This window comes from Crinia signifera, chromosome 19 (assembly GCF_055691185.1).
Source record: "Crinia signifera chromosome 19, ASM5569118v1, whole genome shotgun sequence".
NCBI classification, from domain to species: Eukaryota; Metazoa; Chordata; class Amphibia; order Anura; family Myobatrachidae; genus Crinia; species Crinia signifera.
The window spans coordinates 4,139,305-4,155,698 of NC_139226.1; the positions used below are offsets into that span (position 1 = coordinate 4,139,305).

The following is a 16,394-nucleotide window of genomic DNA, read 5'->3' on the forward strand; positions in this document are numbered from 1 at the left end:
GAAATAATTGCCAGGGATTAGGGAGTGCCAGGACTGCGGGGGAGGAGGGGGGACAGATTGCCTGGGATTAGGGAGTGCGGGGGGAGGAGGAGGGACAGATTGCCCAAGATTAGGGAGCGCCAGGGCTGCGGGGGAGGAGGGACAGATTGCCCGAAATTAGGGAGCACAGAGGCTGCTGCTGCAGAGGAGGAGCAGATTGCCCAGGATTAGGGAGTACCGGGGCAGCGGGGAAGGAGGATTAAGGAGTGCAGAGGCTGTGGGGTAGAAGGGACAGATTGGCCGGGATTAGGGAGTGCAGAGGAGAAGGGACAGATTGGCCGGGATTAGGGAGTGCAGAGGAGACGGGACAGATTGGCCGGGATTAGGGAGTGCAGAGGAGAAGGGACAGATTGGCCGGGATTAGGGAGTGCAGAGGAGAAGGGACAGATTGGCCGGGATTAAGGAGTGCAGAGGAGAAGGGACAGATTGGCCGGGATTAGGGAGTGCAGAGGAGAAGGGACAGATTGGCCGGGATTAGGGAGTGCAGAGGAGGAGAAGGGACAGATTGGCCGGGATTAGGGAGTGCAGAGGAGAAGGGACAGATTGCCTGGGATTAGGGAGTGCAGAGGAGAAGGGACAGATTGCCCGGGATTAGGGATTGCCTAGGCTGTGGGGGGTAGAAGGAGGAACAGCGTGGGATAGACGGATGCTACATTTTTGCTTCTGGCTACAAAACAGACACAGGGCAGTAATCAAGGTCAGGCCCCCCCCAAGCATCCCACGCACATCTGGGAAGAAGACCCTCCATACTCCTCTATGAGAACAAGCGTCTCTTGATCGGAATCCAAAGTTTACGAGGATCCCTTATTTACAAGACATATATTTCTGTGTAATACCGCCCCAATGCAACACTGTGCGGCCACTGTGCGCCTGTATACAGTAACGGGGCAGCACGTAGCGCACATCTTCCCAGGATCCCTACCAGAGACCTGGGAATCGCACAGGAAGTGGGGTCACAAGGTCGCCATGGTTGTGCAACAAAACGAATTACCAGAACAGAGAAAGTGAAACCCCGCTTATAAACATGATGGCGGCACAATCTCTGCGGGGGAGGGGCTCATTCAGCAAGCAGGTTACGTCATGGGTCTCAAACGCTAAATAACCACCTGCTCCATAGTGCGGTAAATACAGAACACCTGGCGCAATGTATATATGCCCAGGTGCCCAAGAAGCCACAGTATCCGTATATACGCGGCACAGTTCCCGCACACATATACGCGGCACAGTTCCCGCACACACATACGCCGCACAGTTCCCGCACACACATACGCCGCACAGTTCCCGCACACACATACGCGGCACAGTTCCCGCACACATATACGCGGCACAGTTCCCACACATACGAGAATGACCCCCTAATAGAGGTCTGTAAACTGCAATCTGCGCTGTTGGAGTTTATTATCCGGTACAAATTCCATCACATCCACATCGGATATCCCACACAATCACACCTTCCTGTTTGCAGCTCGGGTGGGTTCCGGACCCTGGACCGACGCGACTGAGAGCTTCTATGAACTAACCGACCCCGCTGGGCAGGAGGAAGCGCCGCTTCCTCCTATAAGGCACAATAGGCCACATATCTCCTGGAGAGCTCCCGTGTCCCGAGTCACCCACGTGCCCCATTCCCACATTTGCCAGACTTTAAGGTAACATGGTAATTATACGGACAGCTACAATGGGCACCGATCACCATTATTACCAGAACCGGCCCCAGGGGCACCGCAGTGAGGTCAGTAGTGTGAACGCACCGATACACGCCCTGGATCTGCTCTGGAGGTGACTGGGGCCCAATAAAAAAATTAATCCCTCTTAAAAAAGAGGAAATGAAGGATTATTGCAAGAAGGGAGCTTTCCACATCCTGGAAGCAGCCTCGCCGGAGGTGAGAACAGGCCAATAAAGCAGCCGCCCTCCCGGGGACAGGCCTCCTGCCTGCTCTGGATGACAGATGAGACCACGGCTGTCTCTCTGAATGCTGTTTGATGAAGGTCCCGCACCTGCCGTCACACGGTGAGGGGAGCTGGCGTTGGTGGTGTGGGAAAGGTGCTATAAAAGCAGCCTAGGTCACCCTACTACAAAGGTGCCTGTGACTGCACCCTGCCCGATTCACTGACGGAACCTCCCTGTTCCCACGGATCTGCCAGAGCTGCTTAAAGCTTCACCTGTCCGCACTGAATCACACGCTGACAAATAATAGAGGAATCGCTGCCTAAATACTTCTACCCAGCACACCTGGTGAGGTTCTAATAATACAGCAGGTCAGCACTGAGCAGCCTTCTAATCCAACCAGCACACCTGGTGAGGTTCTAAAACAGCAGGTCAGCGCTGAGCGGCCTGCTAATCCACCCAGCACACCTGGTGAGGTTCTAAAACAGCAGGTCAGCGCTGAGCAGCCTTCTAATCCACCCAGCACACCTGGTGAGGTTCTAAAACAGCAGGTCAGCGCTGAGCGGCCTGCTAATCCACCCAGCACACCTGGTGAGGTTCTAAAACAGCAGGTCAGCGCTGAGCAGCCTTCTAATCCACCCAGCACACCTGGTGAGGTTCTAAAACAGCAGGTCAGCGCTGAGCAGCCTGCTAATCCAACCAGCACACCTGGTGAGGTTCTAAAAAAGCAGGTCAGCGCTGAGCGGCCTGCTAATCTGCCCAGCACATCTACAGAGGTTCTAATAATACAGCAGGTCAGTGCTGAGCGGCCTGCTAATCCACCCATCACACCTGTCGAGGTTCTAATACAGCAGGTCAGTGCTGAGTGGCCTGCTAATCTGCCAGCACATCTACAGAGGTTCTAGTAATACAGCAGGTCAGCGCTGAGCGGCCTGCTAATCTGCCCAGCACATCTACAGAGGTTCTAGTAATACAGCAGGTCAGTGCTGAGCGGCCTGCTAATCTGCCCAGCACATCTACAGAGGTTCTAATAATACAGCAGGTCAGCGCTGAGCAGCCTGCTAATCTGCCCAGCACATCTACAGAGGTTCTAATACAGCAGGTCAGTGCTGAGCGGCCTGCTAATCTGCCCAGCACATCTACAGAGGTTCTAATAATACAGCAGGTCAGCGCTGAGCGGCCTGCTAATCTGCCCAGCACATCTACAGAGGTTCTAATAATACAGCAGGTCAGCGCTGAGCGGCCTGCTAATCTGCCCAGCACATCTACAGAGGTTCTAATAATACAGCAGGTCAGCGCTGAGCGGCCTGCTAATCTGCCAGCACATCTACAGAGGTTCTAGTAATACAGCAGGTCAGTGCTGAGCGGCCTGCTAATCTGCCAGCACACCTACAGAGGTTCTAATAATCCAGAAGGCCAGCGCTGAGCAAGATGCAAAAATCTCTGACTAAGCGCCTGAGTTCCGGGGCGAGAGGAAACGGGGACAGTCTGTACTGGCCACAGGGAAATAAGGTACCAAAAATAGCTCCCTAGTCCCTTTCCCACAGTCCGCTCCCTGCAGGATTGTGCCGACACGTACAGTGGAAGCAGCCATGAAGACTCGCAGGGAACCAGCACCATTACTTAGGAGGTTTAGGGGTTAGTCCGCTATTGGGGTGAAGTCTACGGGGCATACCAAAAGTTAGGCCTCTGGCCTGTGTGTAACACTGCCTCCTCCCCTCCCCTAACCCCCCCCCCCCCCCCCCACACACACACACACACACACACATTCTCTGATTCACGCTAGTCACAAATGCCACAAACAAGACAATTCCGACCAGGTGTAACAACCCAACACCCCCAAATATCCATATTATTATAAATAATCGGGTTTACTGCACATCAGCCGGACTCTTCTCCACCAGGTCCGCAGGGAACACACTGGATGTGTCCAAACTGCCGGCTACCAAAAACGACTTCAAAAATATATATACATAAAAGTCATATTTCTGAGCTACCCCCCGAGGGGTATTTCAGTACTCTTCTGCCACCCTCCACTCCGCACAGTTTTTACGCCTCTGCTCGGAGAAGCTTGCCATAAAACCCCGCCATTCCTGGCATTTTTCAGCAGAAATACCGCAGGCCTGGGGTTTACGGACACCTGCAGGCTCCGTCTGCCTCCCCCATTATACTCGCGCTCGGGAGTTTGACCTCAGCGCATTCTCTCTACAATAAGACACAGACAGAAAACCTGGATCTAATAAAACCATCGTTAATTCCAGGCTTCTGGAAGCAGCGAGACACCCAGCGAGCCCCCTCCGCCTGCAGCAGGAAGAGAGACGGGTCCTCTTATTAAACTCTGTTCCTTCTCCAAATTCATTTCATGCGTGTCCTGGGATGGCACGAGGAAATGAAGAGATCTGCCTAAATTCTGGCCTCGGGAAACGACTCTGTGTGCACAAGGCAAACAGCTCCGGAGACATTAGCAGGTCCTGTTGGCAAGAGGCTAAGGCAGGATGGGGGTATAGCCAAATCGGGGTGTAAGCTGGCATTATTCTCTGCAGGCCGGAACTGCCGGGCAAGGGAATCAAACAGCCGGAGCTCAAAAGCGGAGGCGCAAATATATTTCCAGGGTTGGCCTTAATTTCTAGAAATAAATCTATTAAAGCTACTTGTTGGTAATGGAGACAATCCGAGCATGTGCGTAACTGCGTGTGCCTGATCTAGAACACACGACGGAGATACGGGACCCGCGGCAGAAGCCCACACCCCGGATTACAGCCACCACCGGCGGAGAAGCGCATATTGTCCCAGTACGCCCAGAACGTAGGTCTGAATGAGCCTCAAAGTAAGAACTATCCACGTACAGTTACGGAACTATTGTGCGCCGGCGTTGGATTTGGCAGCAATGTGACATTTCGGCAACGTGAGGAATTACACAGAGCTCTTATAAATAATGGAAGTGACAGGTGTGTACACAGACGGCCGACGTCCTAAATATCCGCACAGAACGCACACATATAACAGTATAAACGGTCATTTACTGGGAAACCCGGAACACAGGGGTCCGAGGAACCAAGTGACAGAGCAATGTGGAGGTGTCCCGGGAGCGGACGGCGGTCTCTGTCCCCCCCCGCACATTCCTCAAACCTGCTGTAAGCCGGTAGCAGACCCCATATGCATGGGAACAGTGCCAGCTATTGTTCCTCGGCAGACAGAGCGAGGACCTGCCACAGAGGCCTGGATTCCTGCGGCACCGCTGTCAGTGGGGAGACGGCCCAGGGTCGGGCAGCAGGACCCCCGCTCTTATTATTCCTGGTACTACACACATTCATTGACAGTAATATGATGCAGTGCTGAGGCGGCAGCTAATAGCCAGCCAATCCACACTCTATTCCCGAGTGACCTGATTGAGGCATGAGGCACAGAAGCCTCACTGAGGTCACTAGGGACCAGTGCAACAGGCTGAACATTATGGATGCCCGCTGTATATCTTACCTTGGCACATGTCCCCCGCTTTCTCATAGCCGGCCTGGCAGTGGCATTGGCCAATGAGCACCAGCCATTCTCCGTCTGTATTGCAGTGCATGGTCGGTTCCTCAGCGCCCACCGACGCAGCGTTTTCCACGCACTTTCCCGCAACCTTGGCCAAGGACTGAGAGTCAGCGCCAGCGACGGTCTCCGGGAACTGCGCCATTCCGTGCACCACCGCCGGGCACTTCTTGTAGTAGATGCGGACGGAGAGCAAGGCCACACAAGCGCCAATGTCCTGGAAGGCCAGGTAAAACCCTTTCTTGGACAGCGGCCCCACTGAGCGCACTTCGATGTTCAGCTTGACGTTGCGAGAAGCAAAGTCGTCCTGCACAGTGACCTCATCGGGAGCGATGGTGTCGATCTTCTTGAACAATCGCTTCTGGAAGTTTGTGCCGTAATCCACATCGGATTCCGCGTAGTATAAATTGAAGGTTTCCTTGCAAGCCCCCGAAGCGGCGGGAAAGCTGTTGCAGTCACGGACCGTGAACCGCAGGTCGATGAAGATGCGCTGCGCCTCGCTGCGGTAGATCCAGTTGGTGCGGAGCCAGTTGTCCTGCTCGCCTTCCTGGATGTTGCACACAGAGTAGATGTAGATCAAACTTCCGTTCATTACGTTTTGCAGGAGATCCCACTGTAAGAGAGACAGAGACGGTCAGACATGTGGGAACGTAGTTATCGCATGCAGGAACCGTTCCGTCCAAGGTTCCAGAGACCTCCGACGCAGCGGCGGCATTTCCCATGTACACTGCCCAATTACCCAAAGCTCATAATAACGCTGCGACCTCTTTCCGTCATAGTGAGCAGCGACCCCGCTCTGTACGCGTGCTACCGCCACGTCTCTACACGCGGGCCCGGTGGACTCAATCAGGGATAAGTGGCTGCTGATTAGTAAGAGGAGAGCGTCGGGGGAACCAGTAACCTCTTCATATCTCAAGGCCGCCACAGACCTCTGGTTCTAACAGCAACTTGCCATCAGTCACATCGATAACGGTTATACATATCGGGGGTGATTTAGGTTGGTTTGCAAAAGCAAACTCCTTCAATGGACAAAATAATATGCACTGCAGGTGGGTAGATGCAACAGGTGCAGAGAGAGTTAGATTTGGGAGTGGTGTGATCAAACGGAAACCTAAATTGCAGTGTAAGAATAAAGCAGCCAGTATTTACTTTGCACATATATACTGTATATAACCCACCCAAATCTAACTCTCTCTGCACCTGTTACATCTGCCCCACCTGCAGTGCAGCATGGTTTTGTCCATTAAAGAAGGAGTTTACTTCTGCAGAACAACCTGAATCGCCCCCATTATTTCATTGAATGACTACCTGGTATTTAGCTTTGGGAAGGTATGTGACATAGGGAATAGCAGCCAGCGCTGAGCAGGAATCAGCCTGTCCTATGGGATCCAGCAGCTGATGATTACACACTCGCTCCACCTTCGGAAAGCACTAAAGTAAATGGTAGTGACTGCCGCGGCTGGAAAGACAAATACAGTCCCAGGCACGTACAGGAGCGCTCAGGGTGACCCCAGGAACTTGTCCTGACCGCGGAGAAGGACACCACCACTACCAAGGACAGCAATCACACACACTTACCCCTTTCCCAAACGGATTGGTCAGCCAGCCGAGTTCTCCTTGTGTCTTCTCAAAGTCCAACAATACAACTGCAAGAGAAAGGGAGATGGGTCAGTGATGGGCGAGATACTGGGCGTTCATCTCCCTGCTGACATATACACAAGGTAGGGATCAGCCGGCGCAACTACAGCGCCCGAGGTAGGGATCAGCCTGCGCAACTACAGCGCCAGAGGTAGGGATCAGCCGGCGCAACTCCAGCGCCCGAGGTAGGGATCAGCCGGCGCAACTACAGCGCCCGAGGTAGGGATCAGCCTGCGCAACTACAGCGCCCGAGGTAGGGATCAGCCTGCGCAACTACAGCGCCCGAGGTAGGGATCAGCCTGCGCAACTACAGCGCCCGAGGTAGGGATCAGCCTGCGCAACTACAGCGCCAGGGGTAGGGATCAGCCTGCGCAACTACAGCGCCAGAGGTAGGGATCAGCCTGCGCAACTACAGCGCCAGAGGTAGGGATCAGCCTCCGCAACTACAGCGCCCGAGGTAGGGATCAGCCTGCGCAACTACAGCGCCAGAGGTAGGGATCAGCCGGCGCAACTACAGCGCACGAGGTAGGGATCAGCCGGCGCAACTACAGCGCCCGAGGTAGGGATCAGCCGGCGCAACTACAGCGCCCGAGGTAGGGATCAGCCTCCGCAACTACAGCGCTAGAGGTAAGGATCAGCCTCCGCAACTACAGCGCCCGAGGTAGGGATCAGCCTCCACAACTACAGTGCCCGAGGTAGGGATCAACCTCCACATTAACAGTGGATGGAGGTAGGGATCAGCCTCCCTAATTACAGTCCCCCCACTCCCTATTCCATCACTTCCAATACCCCCAAACATTTCCTGCCCCCCCCCCCCCCCCCCTCACCACTCCCTATCCCCCCCCCCCACACACACACTTTATCCTCTGGAATGGAAAGCAGATGTGCACGTATGACATATTTCCACTATGTAATAATTCCTACACACGTGCCCAGACATGCCCGCTCAGCCAAAACTCTCCATGGGCACAGCACTGTCAGCAGCGCAGGTGGGGAAGATTCCGACACCTAGATCAGGTTCTCCCCATAATAACCGCGTCATCTGCCAAAGCTTCCACTCAATGTAATAGGAAAAACAAAAGCTAAGAATCCACTGGATGCCCCAGATGTGAGGTGAGCGGCTGCAGCAACCTGCCACGTTATATGGTGGCAGCAGGTCAGCGGTCACTCCTAGCAGGTGGGAGTGCCGCGTGGTGGGAGCAGGTCAGCGGTCACTCCTAGCAGGTGGGAGTGCCGCGTGGTGGGAGCAGGTCAGCAGTCACTCCTAGCAGATGGGAGTGCCGCATGGTGGCAGCAGGTCAGCGGTCACTACTAGCAGATGGGAATGTCACGTGGTGGGAGCAGGTCAGCGGTCACTCCTAGCAGATGGGAGTGCCGCATGGTGGCAGCAGGTCAGCGGTCACTCCTAGCAGATGGGAGTGTCACGTGGTGGGAGCAGGTCAGCGGTCACTCCTAGCAGGTGGGAGTGCCGCGTGGTGGGAGCAGGTCAGCGGTCACTCCTAGCAGGTGGGAGTGCCGCGTGGTGGGAGCAGGTCAGCAGTCACTCCTAGCAGATGGGAGTGCCGCATGGTGGCAGCAGGTCAGCGGTCACTACTAGCAGATGGGAATGTCACGTGGTGGGAGCAGGTCAGCGGTCACTCCTAGCAGGTGGGAGTGCCGCATGGTGGCAGCAGGTCAGCGGTCACTCCTAGCAGATGGGAGTGTCACGTGGTGGGAGCAGGTCAGCGGTCACTCCTAGCAGGTGGGAGTGCCACGTTATATGGTGGCAGCAGGTCAGTGGTCACTCCTAGCGGGTGGGAGTGCCACGTGGTGGGAGCAGGTCAGCGGTCACTCCTAGCAGCTGGGAGTGCCGCGTGGTGGGAGCAGGTCAGCGGTCACTCCTAGCAGGTGGGAGTGCCACGTTATATGGTGGCAGCAGGTCAGCGGTCACTCCTAGCAGGTGGGAGTGCCACGTTATATGGTGGCAGCAGGTCAGCGGTTACTCCTAGCAGCTGGGAGTGCCGCGTGGTGGGAGCAGGTCAGCGGTCACTCCTAGCAGGTGGGAGTGCCGCGTGGTGGGAGCAGGTCAGCGGTCACTCCTAGCAGGTGGGAGTGCCGCGTGGTGGCAGCAGGTCAGCGGTCGCTCCTAGCAGCTGGGAGTGCCGCATGGTGGAAGCAGGTCAGCGGTCGCTCCTAGAAGGTGGGAGTGCCGCATGGTGGAAGCAGGTCAGCGATCACTCCTAGCAGGTGGGAGTGCTGCGTGGTGGCAGCAGGTCAGCGGTCACTCCTAGCAGGTGGGAGTGCTGCGTGGTGGCAGCAGGTCAGCGGTCGCTCCTAGCAGGTGGGAGTGGCGCAAGCAGGTCAGAGGCCACTCCTAGCAGCTGAGAGTACTTTCCTTTCCATCAGCCATACATGGAGCACCAGAGGCAGCTCTGGAGAACTCACCATGGTGCTATGACACAACATCAGGTAGGTGTGTTACCAGCTTGTCCCGGTGCCCACTCCCTAGATAAACAGTCACAGAGCAAACAGTGCTGCATGCCGCTCTGAGGACGGGGTTGTGCCCTTCATTACCAGCAGAAAGGGACATCTCCTCCCCCAATATGCATGGCAGGATCCTGGAAATGTGCCCCTGTCCCCTCCGTGGGGACCTAAGACACCCTACAATAATGATTTCTCCAGAAAGTGCAGACAGGCTCATGGGTGCAATGTGCTGCAGCCAGCAGTAGGGTAAATGAGGTACTGACAGGATTGTGGGTGCAATGTGCTGCAGCCAGCAGTAGGGTAAATGAGGTACTGACAGGATTGTGGGTGCAATGTGCTGCAGCCAGCAGTAGGGTGAATGAGGTACTGACAGGATCATGGGTGCAATGTGCTGCAGCCAGCAGTAGGGTAAATGAGGCACTGACAGGTTCATGGGCGCAATGTGCTGCAGCCAGCAGTAGGGTAAATGAGGTACTGACAGGATTGTGGGTGCAATGTGCTGCAGCCAGCAGTAGGGTAAATGAGGTACTGACAGGATTGTGGGTGCAATGTGCTGCAGCCAGCAGTAGGGTAAATGAGGCATGTACCTGTCACCTTCCTCTCTATGGAAGAGAAGACTCGCAGGCGTGTGTATGGGGGGGGGGGGTCATTGAGAATGAAGAGGAGACTCACAGGCGTGTGTATGGGGGGGGGGGGGGGGGGGGTTGCCAGTGAGAGGAGACTTGCAGGCGTGTGTATGGGAAGCGCTTTCATATACAAACACAGGATAATACCGTCACGCTTCCTGTGCTGGAATTTCCCTGTAACTGCTGAATGTACAGACCAGACCTCTCCGAGGCATCCTCCACCCCACTAGCATGTGCCAAGTGTGTGCAAGCTCACCCACTAGTACCCCGGTCCACATCACCCACTTCCCCAAACCACCCACTAGTACCCCGCTCCACATCACCCACTAGTACCCCGCCCCACATCACCCACTAGTACCCCGCTCCACATCACCCACTAGTACCCTGCCCCACATCACCCACTACATGTATCACAGCTAATCATCAGTGTGTCCATCCCTTCTTGCCCCAGGCTGCATCACTATCCCCCACAAACACCCCAACCTGTGCCGCCCCCCCCCCCCAATACCAATGTCACCCACATTTCTGTGCCACACATCACCTCCAATAACCACCTCCACCCACGTCTGTGCCACGCTGGGCCCCGAAGCTACTCCCTCCACAATGATGGCAGAGAAATGAGGACTCCACAGGACAGGTAACAGCTATACACAATAACTTACAAGAATATACCTGTATCCTACACAGCCATAAACCTTTTCCTGCCAATGTCACACACCCTCATCCCCTGCGAGCCCGGTCATGTCACACTCAGCCACATACCTCACCCGTGAGACCATCCCACCCCTACCTGTGCTTCTCCCAGATCATTCACATTCCATCGCTGCCACAGAGGGGGGACAAGACCCCCTTCCATCAACCCACTACACACATACACGTATATTTCCCAAACTTACATAACAAGGAGATTTCTGCAAACCCCATCATCTTGTTTGTGATCTATAAGTACCAGGGGTAGGGGAGGACGCGGACGTTACATGGTGGTAGTACTCCATTGCAACGGAAAAAAATAACCCGCTTTATCCAAACCACCTTCCAGCATAGTCATACACTGTATAGGCGTGCATAATACAATTGTACTCCGAAGAAGCTGCTTGTGCGTCCCATTACCTATTCTGCTTTATTAAGGAAACCAACGCACAAAGAGACTCCCAAGTTGCGCCAAAGGTCTGTTCTATGGGAAAGGAGGCTACATGTCCGTGGACACATCTGTATGGACCACGGTTACCGGCAACTGGGCCACTCAGGCACAGATGACCCGGGGGCAGCAGGTAAAGGCTCGGAGGCCCATCACAGATAAAAAATCACTGGATCTAAAAGCCCTATGACCTCAGCAAAAGCCCCTTAATAAAACACATTCTTGAATCCGGCAGAAGTGAGAAGGGAAATGGTGACGTTCCTGCTCCCGAATTATCATTTACAAAGAGCAGGAGAAGTTCTTTCATCTGCGAGGAAGCGAAGAGGGGCAAGATCCCCCCAGGTGGGAGACCTGCATAGAACATGAAGGCCCAGCAGGCTATCCCCCTCCGACAACTTCCCCCAGAAGGTGAGAGCAGCCATTTGCACCACACAACGCCCTTTTATTCCTTGTGAATGGGTCGGTCAGGAATGTGAATGCAGCTCGTTAGCGTATGAATAAGCCAGATGAGGTCCTGCTGCATTCACGGCAGATCGGTCAGGTTCAGGAAGACCTGGTTCTCATAGAAACCTAACGGGCCAAACATAGCTCTGACGCCACTCACATCCTGGTCACTGCGTAGGCAGCCATGATTTATCCGGAGGAAGCAGCCAATCAGAACAGCCCTGTCTGGTCAGATCGCAAAGCAAATGTGTGAGGTCACACGCTTATGGAAATGGTATTACTGGTTTGTCTTCTACATGGGAATTGTGTCTGTTACACCACAATAAACTCATATTATTGTAATAAGTTCTCCGCCTCAGAGAACCAATTTATTAATCACAAGCGGAAGCGGCCATTTTGTTTCCTCCGAGGAGATAATCTAGAAAATAAAGCTGGGTACGTATATGTTAGTTTGGCGCCCACTATAGTAAGTACGCTCATACCCCCACTATCCACGTCGGCGTGAAGTTGATTTTATATAGTGTGGCGAGAGCAGCGAGCCACCGAGCCCGAAGCGCGGCGAGCCCCACGGGACGCGGAAACCTAAGCAAATAGCTTAGTGGGCGCCCAACTAACATATAAGTACCTAAAGCTCAGATTCCAACACATCATCGCCCCCAGTGGTCACATTACTGTGAAAAATCGCCATATTATCCGCACAATGACGTCACAAGGCCCCCGCACCTGACCGACGCCAGGGACTTTCCTACATTACATACTGACGTAAGGGCAGAGGATTCATATATAACGCATTAGGAGCCTGGGAACACAAAGGTTTTACACCTTTACGATCCCCGGCCGGCGAGCAGATGAATGAGCATTCCTAAGCATGAATCAGGCGCAGTGAACCGCGCCCCGATCTGGGCCGTGACATATTGAGCAGTTCCGGACAGAATACCATGGCAGTGTCCTCACAGTATCCACTGCTGTCTGCTGACATATCTGACATTTATTTCCTGGCCACACAATGCAATCACAGCTGAGTATTCACTTCCTAAAAGGCTTACGGCCTGTCACCACGGATCAGTCACAGGACCAGTACCCGGTCACCCTGGCCCCTAAAAGAGTGTCAGCTCCTGAGCTTAGCCACAGAATACTCTGTTTATGGTGCTATAACATGCCCCAGACGATCTGTGCACCGGGGGAATAACCGTATACAGGTGTGGGACCGCTACCTGGAACACCTGGGAATTGGGGTCTTTTGGAAAAGTTTTAGTTCTGTAATTGGGGGCAACGTGACGAAAATCTCCTCCGACCCATAACTAGAAAGGTCAGTGCCTGGGGCACAGCAGCACAGCCCTAGTTCCAGCACAGCTTGTATCTTGCCCCCGACACTCCCACCCACCATAGGACCTAGCAGGGCTCCTCATAGTGATGCCATAGGGCCTAGCAGGGCTCCTCATAGTGACGCCATAGGATCTAGCAGGGCTCCAGGTATGTGATGAAATCACTGAAATAAATGAATGATTCACCGCTTTACAGAAAGTTCTGGAGTACAGATCCTATGATAGGGCTGGGATATGGCCTGTGCACCTCCCTGTGTGGCGGGGAAGAGAAGGGGGGCAACCATAGCTGGGATCAAAGGGCAGTGTGGGATTTCACGGTCATGTATGTTCCACAAACGGACGACTGCCCTCTATGCATACACCAGGTCTTCCTGTGCAACATGTTGGCAACTGAAGGGTTAATCACAATGCTAGAGTCTGGGGGCAACTTTACACCAAACTTCCCAATTTAAGCTCGGTGTACAAGCCTCTCGTCTAGGCCGTGCTGGGAAGAGGTTAATTCTGCTAGCAACCAAACTACACAACGTGACACTTTCCACTCTCAACTGGTAAATGTCCTTAGAAATTGCAAAACCGCAACATGAACACTGGACACAGGGGCGTTTGTGCACAGGGATAAATACATGCAATATTAGGACAGAGTGTCCAAAGGGTCTGCATAGAAGTATCCCTGCCGGAACCCTGTCCGATTGCTTCGGTCTTGTGGTTTCACCAGCCGTGGCGAAGCACTAACCGTGGCAAATATATACAGTATATACACACACATTATATGCAGGGACTCTGCGAGCTAGGAAAGTGCCTGTACCAGCTCTCTAATGTCCCCTGCTGGGGGTGGTTACACAGGGGAAGGAGTGCGCTCAGTCACCCCCTTGCACTTGGGCAGCAGCCTGTGCCCCAGGGGTAGATTTATTAAGCTCGGTGAAGTGATAAATTGTCTGTTTTTTATCACCGTCCAATCAGCTCCTACTTGTCCTTTTTCAAACCAAGCCTGTAACTTCACAGTTAGGAGCTGATTGGCCGGTAATAAAAACCAGACACTTTATCACTTCACCGAGCTTAATACGTCTGCCCCCCAGAACGCTATATCTGAACCTGACACATACAACTTGCAGATTCCTTCTGAATAGCAGCAGCCCGGGTGCGATCTCACCCCGCACAGGCGTAGTCCTAATTATAAATATGGTGCAAAAAGAAACAGAGAGTGATAATGATGCATCCTCCAGATGGGGGGAGAGGCGCTGGGAGGAACTGCTGGCGAGGGGTTACCAGCTTACCAACAGTTCAGAACATGCGACCAGGGCTGGGAAATTGCGGCCCTCCAGATGTTAGTGAACTACACATCCCAGGATGCTATGCATTAGTTTTGCTATGTGGCCATGCTGAAACTGATGCAAGGCATGCTGGGATGTGTAGTTCATCAACATCTGGAGGGCCGCAATTGCCCAGCCCTGTATAGACTATCATTACTTAGCCAAAAGCTCTTGTGGAAAATTGCCCACTAGCCAATATCTCACCGTGTGTACAGGGCTGTAGAGAGATAAAAAAAAGTTTACTTAGATTGTGAGATTACTTTGTGGCTCTGCTGTATGCTGGGACCTGTAGTTCCACAACAGCTGGAGAATATGACAAGGGCTCACAAGAGTTTATACTATAATCCAGCGTAGAAGGCGATCTAACACTCAGGGAGTAACCACACTGTCGACGTGCCGGCACCCACTCAGCCCCCGAAGTGGGGATTACTCTGCCACACTGTCGACGTGCCGGCACCCACTCAGCCCACGGAGTGGGGATTACCTAGTCAATAATTGAGCTCATCTTAAGAAATGTGGGGTCACTGGTTTAATGCACAGCGCTGGAAGGGTTAATCCTGGGGATGATTAACCCTGTACGTGCTGCATGGGAAAAATACCACATACCTGCTACATATAATGTGCTCTACTAACCCAACAGACCGGTTCCAGACCCCGCACTTCCGCATCTAAAAGGGGTTAAAGATCACCCCACCCTGAGGCAGCTCAGCCAGGGCCTCCACCTGCCAGACAGGGGCCACTAGGCGCTACAGGGGCCCAGCAGCACAATCTCATAAACCAGGGGCCCAGTACCACAATCTGATACACACCAGGTGCACCCCTGATCAGAGGGGGGACCCCAACACTCATCAGGGGTTCCCCAATTCAGGTGTACACCGCAACATGCCAATATACACCAGACACACACCTGATCCGGGAGGACACCCCAACACTCAGCAGGGGTTCCCCAATATACACCAGGCACACACCTGATCAGGGAGTGCACCCCAACACTCAGCAGGGGTTACCCAATCCAGGGGTACACCAAAATCTGATACACACCAGGCACACACCTGATCAGGGGGGACACCCCAATACTCAGCGGGTGTTCTCCAATCTAGGCGTACAATACCTAACCAGAGGTGACACCCCAACACTCAGCAGGGGTTCCTTAATTCAGGGATACAGCACCATATTCAGATACACACCTGATCAGGGGGGGGACCCCAATACTCAGCAAGGGGTTCCCCAAACCAAGGGTACACACAGATATGCACAGGAGTACTGGGGCTCTCTGACACCCCCACATTGCTGAAGGCACCCCAATATCAAGCCCAACATAAAATCCAGCATCCAAACCTCACAAACTACTGGGTCTGAGAGGTCTCTTACACCCTTCTGCCATGGAGACACCTGTTGGGGTTCCCCAACATAGCTGATCAAAGAGAGCACCCCAAAAACACAGCCCAATACCCCCAGGATACAGAGCAGGCACCATAATACATGGGCATATCTCTGGGGGCACCATAAACCCCTCCATGCCAGTGCCCCAGCTGGGGCAGCACCCCCTGACTCACCTTCTTTGGTCTGGAGGGAGAGGAAGACATTGGTGAGGAAGATGAGGAGGGTGACAGCTCTCGGGGGTCTCATGGCTGGAGCTCTGCTCTCCGGCTCCTCTCTGCAACTTCCCAGAGTAGTAGTTACTTTGTGACTGAGCAGTCGGAGCACCCGGCTCATTCATGCCCCCAGCCCGGACACGCCCACTCCAGGCGGCCCCGCCCCCTAGCTGGGATCACACTGGGAAGAACAACAGACTACACAGCACCGAGAAGCGGCAGCAGCACAGAGCACACTGGCCACTGGCCCTTCCATATCTATCACACACACACACATACACTATTTATCGCCAACGCCGGTGGAAGCGCTGGTTTATGTGACATTTGCGCAGTTACCAGTGGATACCGCCGTCCCCGTGGATGGCAAAGTAACCCAATTGTCCTTTCGCAGGTTGCCCCT

The 16,394-nt window shown here is 53.9% G+C and overlaps 1 protein-coding gene across 1 annotated transcript in view; it reads right to left on the reverse strand.

Annotated features, from left to right (window-relative positions):
- The window catches only part of EPHA2 (EPH receptor A2), a 31,398-nt gene extending 15,283 nt beyond the window's left edge, over nucleotides 1-16,115 (reverse strand). Inside the window, exons 1-3 of the mRNA XM_083161829.1 lie at nucleotides 15,956-16,115; nucleotides 7,034-7,101; nucleotides 5,402-6,068 (exon numbers count right to left, since the gene is read on the reverse strand). Coding sequence (XP_083017955.1) covers nucleotides 5,402-6,068; nucleotides 7,034-7,101; nucleotides 15,956-16,115 — 895 coding nt within the window. The remainder of the gene's footprint in view (nucleotides 1-5,401; nucleotides 6,069-7,033; nucleotides 7,102-15,955) is intronic.
- Nucleotides 16,116-16,394: the final 279 nt, after the last annotated feature.